The sequence below is a fragment of the Falco punctatus genome (genome assembly GCF_963210335.1).
Source record: "Falco punctatus genome assembly, chromosome: 4".
In the NCBI taxonomy this organism is placed as follows: domain Eukaryota; kingdom Metazoa; phylum Chordata; class Aves; order Falconiformes; family Falconidae; genus Falco; species Falco punctatus.
Window position 1 is genome coordinate 55,506,630 of NC_137583.1, and position 15,880 is coordinate 55,522,509.

Genomic DNA, 15,880 nt, shown 5'->3' on the forward strand with positions numbered 1-15,880 from the left:
AAGGCATTGCCTGTGAAGTTGGAAAACCACCATAAAATTTAGGACACAGCACTGAAAACTACATCCTGCAGAAAGCACTACTAGAGAAAAAACATGAGTCAGATTTAAGTGTAATCAATGGATTAAAGTCAGATGCAGAAAGTGGGGGTCTCAATCTTAATTTGTCTAGTGCCAGATACCTTTTGGCATCAGTATGGTAAAATACAGGTTGACACTGCAATCTAAATGCAAAATGCAGAATATATTTCTGATAAAAGAGTGAAAGAGAGAGGCTAAATTGGATATTTCTTTCTGCTATTTGAATAACCAAGATTTAGTTCCACAGAAGTAACTTGAAAGTTATTTGGAAATAATGAAGTCATACCAAGGATCCACCAAATGTCAGATCTACTCAAAGGGTATCAGTGTGGCTTTGAGTTCTGAAGCCAAATGAGGCAGTTGCTCTCATGACGCATTTTCCTCCTCCCCCACTGTAAAGGGAAACATTTCCTGATAATACATTTAACCATATTTTAAAGTCCCACTGAAGTAATTGCAACCCTGGCACAGATTTATACAGGTTTCAGTGCTTAGATAAGTATGGATGGGCCAAAGCAAGTGCAACTAAGGATTTCCTGAGTTGGGATCTGTGTTGTCAGTAGTTCCTCCTCCTTCATGTTATCTGTGCAAAAAGGAGCAGCTTATCCTTCCAGTGAGGCACAGGAATAATTTTTTGGATAACCAAGGAAACCATGAGAGGAAGACACCCTGAGACATGAAATACAAAGGCGGCAGTATCAATAAGTATGTGCCTCAGAACTCTGGATGATGGAAGTATCACTCCATGTTTGCCTTGTCCTTGTGTTCATCTTTCTGCAGTAGATAATGGTCTAATAACTTTTTGAGCCTTTTCCTGACAAGTCCAACTACCTTCCCATCACATACGGTGTGAACCAGCTGGGAGTGCATTGAACTGGGGACATTTTCACCTAGAGAAAGCTGAAGGAAAAAGTGGTACCCTGCAGCCAATACCCCCAGATTTTAGCCTGAGATGTCTGCCAGGCACTGATGTCTAAGTCCCTTCCACAGGACAGAACAGTGCTAGTTAACAGTGCAGATTTAATGACAGTTGTGGTCTGTGACAAGATCTTCTTGCTCCCCTCTCCCCAGGGTGGGATACCTGATCTTAATAACTTGCTGGGATGTATTGCCTTTGCGTTCCCTCCAGGAGGGTCCTGGGCTGAGAGGAGGCTCCACCCTGCTCATTTGGACAAGGAACTTGTCTCTGAAACTGCTTTGCCGAGGAACTTTGAGATGCCCTCAGAGCAATGGTGTCCAGGCTGGCAGTTGTCCTTTGCAGCCTGCCTGTCAGCTGGAGCAAGGCACCTGAAAGTCTCACTGCAAGGCACACAAACAGGCATCCCCTGATGTGGCAGCTTGGCTGTCCCCCAGCTGGCTAGAGACAGAGGAGCATCTGGCAGTGCCTGCAGCCACCAGAACAATTCACCCAGACCATATAGGCTTGGTACTAGCTTAGGTTTGTGGGGCTCTTGGGAAGCGATGAGCTGACCACATTGCCTTGGCAATAGGATGTGCAAAACACTGAGCTGTTGCAAGGAAAAGCCCTCTGTTATTCCATGAGAATACAGTGTCCATATAAGTTCCACGGTAAAGAAAGCCAGAAAATCTATTTTATGCCTAAGGGATGATCCTTCCACCTCATTTTCCTTCTCTCCCCACAATCCCAAGGTTTATACTACACCCCAGAGACATCACTGTTAGGACCCATTTCAAACAATGGAACTTTCTTTAAATATCACCATTTTCTCCTCCATCCTACTTACATTCCTCATTCAAGTGTAGTTACAAGTACTAGCTTAATGAAGAGGAAGAAACTATGTGCCTTTACTTTGTCAGAGTGATTTCTGTTATCTTGAGCTGTGCTCGTTACCAACACTGACCCACCATTATTTCAGGAAACCATTACATTCATTATTAATAAGAACCCTCCAGCTAACTTTCCTCCCTTGCAGACATTATTCTGGTTTCAAATGTCATCATGGCATTCACTCACACTGCAAGAAGTATGGGGGACTTCTCCCATACTTTTTCCCAGCCTGACCTTTTTCAGACCTGGCATACCTAGCATACCTAGATCAATTCACCTGCCTCTTTGAAACGGAGCTGACACTGATGCATTCAAAAGGGGACAGGGCAGTACAACACTTTCAGAGGTTTGTAACTGTTCTGAGCTGTCACAAACATCTCTGGAAGGGGTTTATTAGCTTAGGTGATAAATAAAACATCTGATACATACTTAAAATCGGATCCACTCAGATCTTGCACAAGAGACTTAAAACCTATTCTGAGGTCCCAAGTGGAGACTCAGTCTGCTTACCTTCCCCAAAAGCCTGCATCATTTAATTTCTGGCAATAAGAGCGAAACCTGCATTTTGCACTGAGTATAGAGAGAGCCTAGGGTAAGAAACTGAACCCGGGCTCTTTGGATATTTTGATCCACTGAACATCTAGCAAAAAGTGCAAGCACTACCCTGCATCCAACCGTATGTCTGTGACCACCATATACTCATCTCTTCTTGGTCCCAGAGATTTTCAGTTGAAGCTCAACTTCAAAGGGCGTACTTACCCCTGGCAAACCCATACAGTGTACTTATTCAAGATACTCATGGGACAGATGCATACTGGAGCTCAGCCCCAGTAAACTGACCTGTTGCTTAAGACTCTTGGTGTCCCACATCACAGATGAGCAGTCCAATGATGTCATCCCTGCCATTGCTCTACTCGTAACACATCCATAGAAAAGGGATCTGGATCTCACTTGAAGGGACATATTTAGTATTTTCTGTTGGTTCCCTTTAACTTGAAGACATCTCATCTCTCCGACAGGCTATCCAGTAGTTCAGAGAGACAAAGTCGGCACCTGATTCAGTCCAATTCGACCTTTTGGATACTTAGGTTTCGTGTGATGTTTGTGGCTATTATTAAATCTCTTTATCAAGTTACTTAGTTGTATAGTAGAAATTATTCAGGTGTCCAAACATGGCAAGGACCTTACTGTGTTAGATGTTACATCAAGAGGTGGCCATGCCCTTCCTCCAGTGAGGATGCTCTCTGTACAGTTTCACCACTGAAAGCAGTGGGAATACTTGCAGGCTTAGAGTTGAAGATATGTCCAACTCCTTTCAGGCGCTTTAAAAAGAAAAAAACCCACCACTAAACAAGCAAGGGGGAATCATCCTTGTAAGGGCATGGTTGCAAGCAGTATCTGAAAGTCATTTGGGCAAGAACTGAACAATTGGATCTATGCCATGGTCCCATATGGAGACTCGCTCCATCCAGCTGATCAGTATTGTCACATTCTTCTGCATTCCTGAATCCCTGTGTATTGATCTCATGGGTCTTAAGCCTGTTTCCTAAAAGAACAAGGCTTATGTTTCATTATGCCATATCCACATGCATGACTGTGTGTATATTTATGTCTGTGTATGTCTCTCTGTCTCCATTTTAAATCTTTGACCAATTTCACCCATAAAGCCACAAAGTATGTTGAACATCTTACAAGTTTTATAAAAGGAGGTGGCTGGGAGAAGAGTCCCCAGACCCACCATGACCAAAGAAAAAGCTGCAACATAAGCTCAGCCCTTAAAGAACCCAGGGCAATCTGAAGGGGAGTGACCTTATAAGTAACCCAGCCAACGAAAAGCTTTAGTTAGACTTTGTACTCAGCTATAAGAGGAAAAACCCTGGAAATGAGACTGAGGGAATGATTTGTTTAATCCTTAGATAGTCACAATTTGGGATTGTTGTGTTCTTTTTCAATACAGCTTTTAACATTATAAGGCTCTGGTTCTGGACAGCACAATAAACACAGATAAATCATAACAGAAAGCCGTGGAGCAGCATGCTGGAAAACCTTTCTGGTTTTAGGCAGCTGACCTATGCCTGTGCACATGCAGCTTCAGGCTTCCTTTACCAGTTCTCATGGGTTCACATAATCCTGTTGCGTGTAAGTTTCCAGTCCTGGAGGTGGATGTTTAAATGCAATAAAAAATTGTGCTGGGTTTATTCCTCCTTTTGCCTTTTCATGAAAGCATTCATATTAATTGGAAGCATGCAACTTTGGGTTATGGTTTTGTTTTCTTTTAATAATGAAAGGAAACAAATGTTGGTGTGCAACTGACAGGGGAGGAAAAACTAGGCAAGCTTAAATATTTAAATGCATTCAAACTGTTGAGTAACCAGAGGAAAAGAGAAAATAATGCTGCTTTGTGAAAACTTTTGCCAGTGTGTTAGGAGAATTCCACGTCTTCTAGTGTATATAAATGCCCATCTCCTTGCTGTGAAATTCACGCCGTATTAAGTGGGACTCCCGCATGGGACTAGGGATTTAAACCTCCTTGTAGGTGTTTTAGACAAGGTGGGAAACTGTTGTTTTATGCCTTTCTGAGCAAATGACAAAGCCCAAATTAATCCAGCAAGGCCCCAAAGAAAGATGTCCATTTACTTCTGCTGCTAAGTAAGGCTTGATAAACTTTTACAATTTTTGTTGGAACTCTTTCCTCTGTGCCACCATGACCTTTATGCCAATCAATTTTGATTTAAAAAAAAAAAACAGGGAGGGTGGTGGAAAGGCAGTATCTCAGGGAGGAAAAGGCAACACCTCCCTGAAAGGAGACCTTTGGCTTTGCCCATCAGAGGTGACGGGAAGTGTATGACACTGCTCCCTATGGAAATCCATCAGCTGGTCTGGGAAGGAGTAGGTCATGTCTGCTCCTGCTCCAGAATTGTGACTGAGGCTTGTGTGCCTCAGGACACAGCTGGACTTTTGGGGACCGTCCCAGCTGCAGCTGTGGGCAGGTACTGACTGTGGTTCACAACACAGCTGGATGTCTTCTGGGCAGATGGGATGAAGCAGAGGAGAAAAAAAATCTTATTAGGCTCATTGCTGGCACTGGGTAGACCAGGGTTTGGCCTCATGCCCACAGCTGAACAATACCACAAGCACATCCATTGTATGGAGAGGCCTAGCTGGATGCAGAAGACAGGGAGTAATTAGTCTATGTTATGCCCAGGAGCTTATGGGCTGCAACAGAGCTGGGCATCCACATCTGTAAGACTCCAATTCCCTTAGCAACAACAACTACCTAGGGCAATAGAGAAGAGGCCAGAAGTCCCTTGGGCAAGTGTGTCAGTGTGCATATGGCGTGAAGATATGGTGTGACCTTGTTTTGCCTGTGCTTGCATAGAGGTCTACCCTGACAAGTATCCATAGATGAGATGAGTAGGACAAATGTCTCTTGTTTCAGAGACCAAGTGTACAAGGAACAGCCACACAGGCTGCTTTCGGGTTGCTTGACTAGGAGGATGTACATTCCCAGCTAGACATGCTGTTGGGAAGTCTTACAAGGCTTAGTGCTGGGGAAGAAAGGGCTTCCCATTGCAGGTGGAGAAGAGCAAAGGGGATGCCACACAGGCTTGGAGATTTTGGAGAAGGTGTGCTGGTTAATTTGATGACCAACAGGCTAGAACCGTTTTGCCCTGGGGTACCCAGGAAGCCTGGAGACTTGTTCCTCATTATCTTGGAAGCAGAGGTCCTCGTTGCGCCTCATAACATTGCATCTAGGACTGAGGGGTGTGTGTGTGTCCCCTTACTCCTGGTGGATTGGCAGGTGGTTCACCTTGCAATGTCAGGGAGGATTCCCCCTTCCTTCTCAAGGCTTAGAGGGGGTCCACAATGCACTTTGTGCCTGGGCAGTAGAGGAAACCTGTTGCTCCTGAAAGTTTATGGGCAATGGACTTAACGTTGCACCTAATGCCTGGCAGGAGGGGACGGTGGTGAAGGAATTCTTACTGCTTCTGGGGGATTGCAGGGAGTGTCTGCTCTGCACCTAATTTGGGGCAGGGGTACCCATTGCACCTAGAGCCTGGGCAGGGGGAGTCCTCTTGTTCCCAGAAACTTTGAGACAGTAACACCCCCGACATGTGGGGGGTGGAGGAGGATCTCCGTTATTTCTGGAGGTTTGTGTGAAAAGAGTCCCAGTCGCATCCAGTGCTTAGGGAGAGGGATCTCCATTGCACTGGTAGATTGGGGAGGGGGTTACCCCATTGCTTCTGGAGGATTGTGGGCAGTGCAGTCCCCATTGCACCCAGTGCCTGGCGGACGGGGGGAGTCCCGCCTGCATTCAGCGTAGGGGGGGAGGAAGGTCCCCTTGCTCCTGGAGGCTTGGAGGGTCGCGCTCTCCCGGGGCGCCCCCCGCCTCCTCCATCCCCGAGGCATCCTGGGCGGAGGGCGGGCTGGCTCCCCCGCCCGGCTCCCTCCCTCCCTCCCGGGGGTTTGCCCTGGGACGCGCCGGCGGCGCTGGGGCTGGCTCCTCGCGGCAGGCAGGGGTCAAGGGCAGCAGCAGGGGGGAGATGCCAGCGCCGGGGCAGCGCCGAGGCTCCGGCTGAGCGGGAAGAGCCAGCCCCGGGGAGACCCCCCCACCAGCCCCGCCGGCCCCATGGCGGGGCGGGCGCCGCAGCGCAGCCTCCCGGCGGCAGCGGCCGCCGCGCTCCTGCTCCTGCCCGTAAGTGCCGAGGCCGGGGAAGGGGTGGCGCGGGGGCAGGCAGGGAGGGAGGCAGGGAGGGAGGCAGGGAGGGAGGCAGGGAGGGAGGCAGGGAGGGCGGGGGACACCTCACGACCGCAGGGAACCCGCTCGGGCTGCGAGGGAGCGAGGGGCTGTGCCCCGTCCCTCACAGGTCCCGCCCGCCCACGGGCGCTGAGGGATCCGTCCCGGTAGACCTGCTCCCTCACAGGTCCCGCCCGCGCACGGGCGCTGAGGGACCCCGTCCGGGCAGCCGTTACCGGCTCCCTCACAGGTGCTTCGGGCCCCCGGCTCTGAGAGACCCGTCCGGAGACGGCTTTCTGCTCGGAGTTGCTGTCGGTCCCCGGCTCTGAGAGGCCCCGCCTGGAGACCGTTACCTGCTCACAGGTGCTTCTGTCCCCGGGCTCTGAGGGACGCCGTCCGGGCTGCCGATCCCGGCTCCCCCACAGGTCCTGCCCGCCCCCGGGCGCTGAGGGATCCCTCCCGGCGGCTGCTGCCCGCTCCCTCAAAGGTCGCGCCTGACTCCAGCTGCTGGAACACCCTCTCCCCTCTGGGTCCCCTCAGAGCCCCTGGGCTGAACCGTGGCCCATCTTGGTGTCCCCTTCCCTGTGAAATAGCCACCTCCCTGTCCCCTTTCCTTGCCAGGAAAGGTCCAGCAGAGGGACCCCACTGGGGTTTTCCTCCCTGCCCCAGAAGAAGGGGTTCTTCTGCCACAGCCCAATTCAGTGGGGCAGTGGGTGGCCCTGGCTGGTGCCCGTTGTCCCCAGCCCCTTGTCCTGGTGCCTCTCCTCACAGCATGCGCTCGGCATCGGTCGCTCTTTCACCTCAGGGATCAGCAAACAGCCCTGGCAAAGGGCAGCGCTCAGCCCGTGCATCCATCCAGGTGTTTGCTCTGCGTTTCTGTTGTTGAGTGAAACGTGAAGGAGCCTTTTTCTCGGGGTCCTTCCTCACCAGCTTCCCCATGTGTGATGCTGCGATGAGGTGGAGATAAGATTGGCCTGTGCCAGACTGGACTTAAAACAGCTTTCCCAGCCCACACTCCTAAGTCAGACTGACTTTGATGGCTTAAGTGATAGTTTTAAGTGTGGTAGGTCACACCTGCAGAACAGATGTGAGAGATTAAGCATGAGGTACATTGATCTTGCACAGAATTTGTAAAGGCTGTTTCCACAGCATTAAAAAAGTGGCAGTGATCAGTGATTCTTCTTGACTGTCGTGTAATTGCCCTATCTTTAACATTTCCTTAGATAAAGAAAATCTGTTCTATATCCTTATGTTCTGCCTCCACCCCCCACCCCCCCCCCCCGATTTACAAAGATAGAGGGAAGCCAGGTCAGGAAAAGCAACAGGCTCCAAAGGCAAGTGACAATTTAATCTAAAAAGCTTTGCAGTAGCTTTCTTAGAAGACAGAATATTTTCTCAACTCCGCCAATGGCTTTTTTCCCCAGTCAGGTATCAGTGCACATGGGATCAGTGGCATGGGTCTACACACTTGCTGTTTTCAATCCCAAACCAGTTCTTCCTAACCTTTTTTTCTTAGTCCTTCTTCCAGGCGGTGTTTTCCCTTATTTGTTTCCTTTGGCCTATAAAAATATTTCAGTTTGTGTTTAGAGGGGGACTTCTTGCCAGTGAGGTTATCAGAAGTACCCAGGTACCGAGAGCTGCCCAGACTAATTCTTTTTCAATGAACAAAAAATGTCATGTGCTTCCTCTGTAGATGTAATCTATGGAGAGTTTTCTAGTTCCTCTGTAACTTTGCATTATTTCTGTAAATTTGGGTAGTTACATTGCTGCTTTAAAAAGAAAACAGCTGCCTTCAAAGAAGGAAAAGAGAAAAAAAAAGTAGCGCAGATTAAGAATCAAAATGTCAAGTTTCCATAAAATGCCTTTAGTCTGAGATAAATGTGTACTTTGAGTGTATTCCGAGTGCACTTACACAGAGGAACTTGTTTGGATGCAGCATACTTGTGTCTGATAGTCGTGTGTATGGCTGTGCAGTATGTGGAAATAATGTGTTGGAAGACGATCTTCAGCCTTGTGTATAGAACAGCTCTTGTTGCTCCAGTGGTAGCAAAAGCAGAGCTTTTACTGTTCTTTTGGGGTGTGTTTTCATTCGTGACTGCTGCTCGTAGGTCTGTATCTCTGCTTCACATCTGGAGGAAACTTTGCACCCAGAAGCTTAAGAGCAATGTTTTAAAACTTTGGCTCAAATCCAAAGCTCTTAAGTTCCTGTTTAACTTGAAAACACTTGAAAGTTGACTTGAAGTCAACAGCTCTATTCGCATTTGTGGATTTGAGAAAAGACATAGCTGCTTGTGGGAGCAGACCCTTATGTGATTAAGGATGCTTAAGTTTTTGCAGTAGCTGAGCAATTGTATTTTATGGGAACTGTAGGTTTGCAACACTTATGAAATGAGGCAACTTTCTAATACAGATTTACATCTGTCACATGAAAATGGTGTTGCAAATGACTTGTCAGATTTCACAGGGCTGGTCAGCAAAAGGGTGAAGACTTGCACAGCAGGCTCTGAGATTTATGTTCTTAAAGGGTTTCTGTACATATGATACACTGGAAAATGCATTTATTTGAATGTGAAAACCAAACAAATCATAAAACAAAGGCAAATGAATCTTTTGACATTTTGATATAGAGTCCTTGCTGAGTTCACGTAATTTGGAGGAGGGGGGATATTAATCAAAAACAAAAGCAAAGTTTGCCATAATTCATATGTGCTCCCGAGGCTGTTAAAACAGCCAGAGCAGTTTGAGTGTATCAGCCAGTGGTGACAAGTTAAATAATATTCCTGGACTGAGACTGCCAAAATTCAGTCCTGCTGTGAATTAATGCAGCATAAACATCTCATCATGAGAAGCCTTTCCTGGTGGTGGATTTTGGCAAGGTTTAGATCTGTAGCCATATTGTGGTAATTACTGAATGTCTGAAGCAGGTAGCTGTACGCAAAGAAGAACGGCTGATGTTGGCTGGCTGATAGCTTTGCCATGAAACATTTCAGTGGTATTCATAGCTGCCCTTAGCTAGAAAGCAAGCAGCCTTTAGCTTTTGTTCATATGAGGCATCTGCTTACATATTGCTATGCTGTCAAAAGTGGAGAAATTAAGTCCCATAAACTCTGTGGCTTTCATGCTGCAAACCAGAGCGTTGTTGTGCCTGCCCTGCCGCTCGCACGCCTCTGCTGAACCTGGTGGAGGAAGACGGTGCAGGGATCTCATTGCAGCGTGCGCTATAAGGTGCATACTTGTTTAGTTTCCGTCGATTAGTTTCTATCTCCACTAGTACCTTAAGATTGTTAGGACAGCTCTTCAGCCTTCAGGCCAAATGCCAGAGAGTGGTTTGTGCCCATACTATTAAACTCCTTCAGCTTCTAAAATGGGGAGATGGTGTGCAAAGTGCCCATCGGGAATGGTCCGTGGTGCAGCCTAACTCCTAGAGCATTCCTGGGAACTGTCTGAGATACTGCTAGATTGCTTGGGGCAAAAATGTGGCAAGGAACCATTCTAAAAATTTAACAGTATAAATGATTAAGTAATTAAAACAGGTATTTGCACTGTGTGATTTATTCGTTTAGATGGAGTATGCCGTACTACCATTGCTCGGGGCTCTCAATGAGTGCCTGAGGGAAGCATTTTCCTCTAAAGCAAACTGTTCATTGCTTCGAATTCAGTGATCAGCTTTCTTTGTGTTAGAGATTACTGTGGGATCCTGCTGGTGATGTGATGATCCGAAAGATTCACAATGACAAAAGCCAAGTTAGTGGATAGCATCAACTTTTAAAGGAAGTGTGTTTCTGTTTTCTTTTTATTTTTATTTGCCCTGTATATTAGTTAACCAAATATTTTTAAATACTCTATTAGAACAAACATTTGCACATTTCTAGATTTTTTTAATAGTTCTGCAGGTTTTATTTTTGGGGGAGGGGGAAAGGTGAGGAAATGTGGGAGGTAAAAACAGGCTACACACACACTGCTGACTTTGATCTTTTCAGTTTATGTCACTTTCAGGTTTGCAGCACTGCAAACCCAAGAAGGTTGCTTTATGGAAAAGCTGGTTTACTTTAGATTAACATTTTATCCAGTAAATGACAATTCTGCAGGAATTTACTTTTCCACTGTGTTTATAAATTGAAACTGGTAGATCAAATTTTGATTATATACATGTCCTTTTTTTTTTTTTTTTTTTTTTTTTTTTTTTTTTTTTTTTTTTTTTTTTTTTTTTTAACCTATACTAGTTTTAATCCCAAATGGTAGTCTGTTCTTCCTTAAAGTGCAAGCATTAGTTCTTGGATGTAAAGCTGGAGCTGTCCAGCGATTTACATGACACCTCCTTGCCTTCTGTAGATACATGATATGCATTAAAGCACTGCATAAACATTGTCTTTGCCTCCTTATCTTTCTATTCATAACAACCAGTATTGACAACTAAATAGCTCCTGCTGGTTTGCTTTATCAAATTATTTTGTTATAAAGAATTAATTTCTTTTACTGCTAAATCCTTTTTAAAAAATCTTAATAGCTTTGAAAATAGCTATATTTTATTTGAGCTGGTGAGTGTTGACTAAAGAACTTTATATGTTTTATTTCTTACTCTGAAGAGTTGGATAAATTTTGCTGTGGCCCTTGTTACAAGAGAAGACAAATAGAAACTAGTTGTTTACCACTGCGATCAGTCAGTTAACAAGTACTGTCCTTCAGATGAAGGGCTGCTTGAATTTCATCAATCATGTCCAAATGTTCATACATTTTATTTCCAGTTTCTGGGTTCAGGTGTGGGGACAATTGTTAGATGCTTCCTGCAAAATTCTCTGTCATGCTTTCCTAATACCGATCAGTTCTCTGGGTCTGGGATCATTTGGATTGGCTCTCACAAGCAGATGTTCTGATCCTGACAAAGGCTGTGCCATTTGGGAAGTGCTGTGGCAGGAACAGAGGTGTTCTGAGAAAGCCAGTTCACAGAGATGGGTTTCAACACCCTGCCCTGACCTCTGGCTCACAAGTACCTCATCACTGTGCAAGTGAGCCCAGGCGGAGAGTCAGGTGCTGGGAGTGCTGCTCCTGGTGGTGCACGTCTTGTTCCCCAGATTGACAGCTCTATTGTGGAGCTAAATGGGTGGAGAACTTGGAAGCTGTCCTTCTCCGGGAATGATCAATTAAACGGCATATGTTTGTACAGAAACGTGGCTTGTTTTCACTAAATAAGAAAGAAAATCCATTTGGTATTTCGAGAGCTGAAAAGTACTTCTTCAACAGAGCATTAAGAAAGTGAAACTAATTAAAGCTCTATAAACTTTTGCGTAATCCAGGCTGAATAACTATCCACTCCGGGTTGTGTATGCCGGGAAAGTAAATAGTAAGCAATGCAGATGGAGATTAAAATACATTAGCTGTCCTCAATGCAATGCTAAACCCTTGCCCTGGTAATAGTAGCTGAAGTGCCAGAGAACTGGAAAGGAGCCACTTGCCTCTGAGGGCTATGGTATAACTTCTGTTGCTGTTACCCAGGTTCCTGGGACATAGGAGGCTTTCTGAGTGCTCTTACCTCTGCGCTGCCTTAGTTTTGGGAGTGCTGTCCTCTAGCAGGGGTGGCTTCTCCAGTAGAAAGGAGGGAGGAAAGAAGGCAAAAGTGAATAAAAGGAAGTGTGCTGATGAGTCTGAACAGGTTGCCTGCGGGGCTGCCAGCCAGGCTCTGCGAGCAGGCATCTCGGTGCATGGACTAAAGTATCAATTCCCTTTGAGTGGCAGTAGCAGACTCCCACAGCCCAGGCATAGCTTGGGTTTCAGGAGGCCCATGCCAGCAGAAGCAGAGAGATGGCCTGCGAGCCAGCACCAGTGGCTGTACTTTGTAGTGTGGCCATCACAGGTGTAACCTTTCTGCTTTCTCAGTTCCAGTCCCCAGGGCTACTTAAAGGAGCACAGGATTTATGCTGTTTCCTTGTTTTGGGGACGAGGACACCCAGGGACCAGGCTGCCTCTTCTGTTACTGATTGACTCTTTCAATGCAGAGGAAGGCCAGGGTTATCCCTCTGGCTGACAAGAATGATGCCTCAGAGCACATGACAAGATTTTGACTAGGCAAGCTCCAAATCAGATGGAGTGAGGATCTTTAGTCATCCTGCCACATGTCCTAACTGCTGGGAGATCAGCTATTTAGTCCATCTTGAACTTGAGAGACCTTCTTAGCTGTAAAAAACCCCTACTTTCTCAAAACAAGTATTTACATTAATATTTCCAAGTCTTGTCAAAATTTTGGAATTTTAGACAGGAAAAAAAGGTTAAAGGACAATTCTATCTTTAAATATGACAATAGTTTTAAAATACCTTTTCATAGGATTTAGCATAATATTTTAATTATGATTATGCAGAGTCCAAAACATTGGAAACATGAGTGAAAGAAACCTCAAAGCCTCTAGGTTGCTGATTATTGTTCAAGACACAGTCTGTAAACTGTTAATTACACATTGCCAATAGAAAGAGTTTGGGAGTAACTATTCTCTATTATTCTTTTTACTATAGGGGCTGCATGTCCTAAAATCAAGGAATGAAAAAATAATTTATGCTGGAAGGGACTGCTAGAGGTCTCTTATCCAGTCTCCTTCCCAAAGCAGGGCTAATTCCACAACCAGATAATGTTGCTCGGGGCCTCACCCAGTTCAGTTGTGAAAATTTGCAAAGATGGAAATTTCACAACATCCCTAAACCTCTTTTCGAATGCTCAGTTGTTGTCATGGTACATAGTTTTTTCTTCATGTTCTGTGAGATTTTCCCATGCTGCACCTTGTGAATGAGGCCTACTGCTTGTCTTTGCTTTCCCCTTCAGGTAGTGAAAGACTGTTGTTAGACCTTCTCTTGTTCCAGTCCTGGAGTTTAATTTCACCGTGATATGTGCTTTTCGAATACAAACAGTGGGCTGCAGCCCAAGACTTAGAAGTCTAAGGAAGAAGAAATGGATGGAGAGAGAGAGAACTAAAAATGAGCCAGTAAGGTGACAGTGGTCATCAGCAATGAACTGTCATGAAGTCTTGGGTCAAAGGAACATTTTATGGAGGATATAGAGGTGTCATTGTTGACATTCCATGGACAGTGAGAGCAGATATCACTAGCCAATTAAAGTCTTGATCCAGAAAGGGAGATTTTACCTTCTTTTAGGTGGGAACATGCTGACAGACTTGAAAAACAAATATTAGGAGCTCACATTTGATGAGCTAGAATTGGGAGAGCCTATGAAGGGAGACCTTAAAGTGTAGTGTCAGTGTGATAACAATGGGTGAATGATCTTTGCAGAGACTATTCAGGCAGGTAGGAGTTTTCCTGGGAGAAGTAGCTGAGATACTGGCTTTTGTTTGGGTAAATGTGGCTTTTAAACCTGAGCTACTCTGGCTTCCCTGTGTGTTTTTTCTCCAACAAGCAAGTCATCTCATCCTAAAGTACATGTTTGAAGCAGAAGTGATGGATTGTTCTTTGATAGCGTTTCCTTCTTCCACTATTAGGGAGCCTAAAGCAATGCCTTCTGAAATAGGTGGGTGAGGTGAATCACATTGGAGTTGCTGAGGGGGCTGAGGGTATGTGAATTGTGTGTAAAGAGTGAGGAAGAATTAGTCATGAGTTTGGTGTGAAGACCTAGGAAAAGGGCAGACATGCAGGCAGGAGTGCTGCGAAGGGCTTTCTCCCTTTCCAGATTCTGAATATGATATCCACATATATGACGAATGAAGAACAAAACTATTCAAGGATGTGAAATTGAAGTATTTCCATTGAACAATTTTATATGAAGACAGTTGCAACCTGTGTTTCAAATGCTATTTTGCTCCTTTTTAATGTCTCATGTTGCTTTGAAAGGGCATGAAGACTTGATTGGACAATTCCAGCTCATGGGTGGCCTTAAGCAGTTTTGCTTTGTATGCTATGACTCAGAAAAGCACTTAGCACATGCATCGTTTTCAGTGGATGAAGAACCTCTCCTATATACCCTTATTCAGCAGGGCACGTAGGCAGATGCTTGATGAAGGCAGATCTCCAAGTTTCAAAGACAACAGTGAAGTTCACTGGTGGGCTCAGTGTAGCAGATGCTTGAGGTTTGTTTTTGTTTTTTTTTTTTTTTTTTTATTTCTGAATAAAGACTAATTTAATTTCATACTTAAAACAGAGCATGTGTATAGTTGATTTTTTGAACTGAGGTTCTACTTACCATTCCACACAGACTTATATCCTCTTTCTCCAGACTTCCTGGAAGAGCTGCAGAGAACATGCGGGCCTCAAAGATCATAGAGCAGTATCTCCTGGATCATTTGGGGTTCACTAGTTAGTAGCACTATTTTATCTAGCTACTTGGATTAATTTAGAGACAGGTAATGACAGGGAGTTGAAAGAGCTGAAGGATGACTCGAAAAAGAGACTAATTTTCTTGAACTGTGCTAGCAGTCTTTCCTTTTACTGTAACTTTAGCTGGCTCAGGTTTCAGGTTGCAGATTCCTGTGAAAACTTGTATTTAGACCTTCTATCACAAATAGACATTATTTTGCTGGTGAAGCAGAGCCAAACGGTTGTATACTGCCAAATGCCAGTGCACTAGCAAAGTTAAGTTACTGAGATGAGAAAGGCCAAAGATACCTTGAAGCAGAGGACTGAGCTTTTTGGTTCTTCAACAAGCAAAGCAAAGTATTTCCACCATGCTGGCCCTCTTAGCACCGTCCTTTAATAAGTGTCTCTTTTGCATACATCTTGTGTATGAAGTAACCACACAACAGTGACTATAAATCCACCTTGGCCACAGAAAAGACTACCTTCTCCTCCTCTCCTAGGCTGTTCTCTGTTTTCCTCCTTAAGTAGCATTCTTCACGCTCCTGGTTGTGCATATTCCTTCAGGTGATTAGTAGTCAGCAAATATTCTGGCTCTCGTAATCCTCTCCCACATATTGCTATCTCTTATTAGAGAGAAAGAGTGGCTCAGATGAATGCTGGCATTTGTTATGAGTGCATTCCATGGAATACCTGGTGTTTTTTCCCAAAGCATTTGTTTTCACACCCAAGTACTGATGATGGCAGGAACCCCTGTAAAACTTGCTGGATGCCCACCTGCCCTGGAAACTCCCTAGCTGTATTCAAACAGAGTATGGGTTTTTTCAAGGAAGAGTGGGATTTGCTTTGGTTTTGCTGCATCAAGTTCTTTCACTAATTATATTCTCATGGTGAAGTTACATGCATTTCTCTAAACTGGGCTTCTGTGGACACAAACTGACAGTTTTTGCATGTAATTGGATCACTGCTTTGAGAAAGCCCATCCCAAA

General features: G+C 45.2%; 1 protein-coding gene across 1 annotated transcript in view; it reads left to right on the top strand.

The window, feature by feature from the left end:
* The first annotated feature begins 436 nt into the window (after positions 1 to 436).
* CRHR2 (corticotropin releasing hormone receptor 2) overlaps positions 437 to 15,880 on the top strand; it is a 181,796-nt gene continuing 166,352 nt past the window's right edge. Inside the window, exon 1 of the mRNA XM_080387707.1 lies at positions 437 to 6,563. Coding sequence (XP_080243833.1) covers positions 6,498 to 6,563 — 66 coding nt within the window. The 5' untranslated portion in view covers positions 437 to 6,497. The remainder of the gene's footprint in view (positions 6,564 to 15,880) is intronic.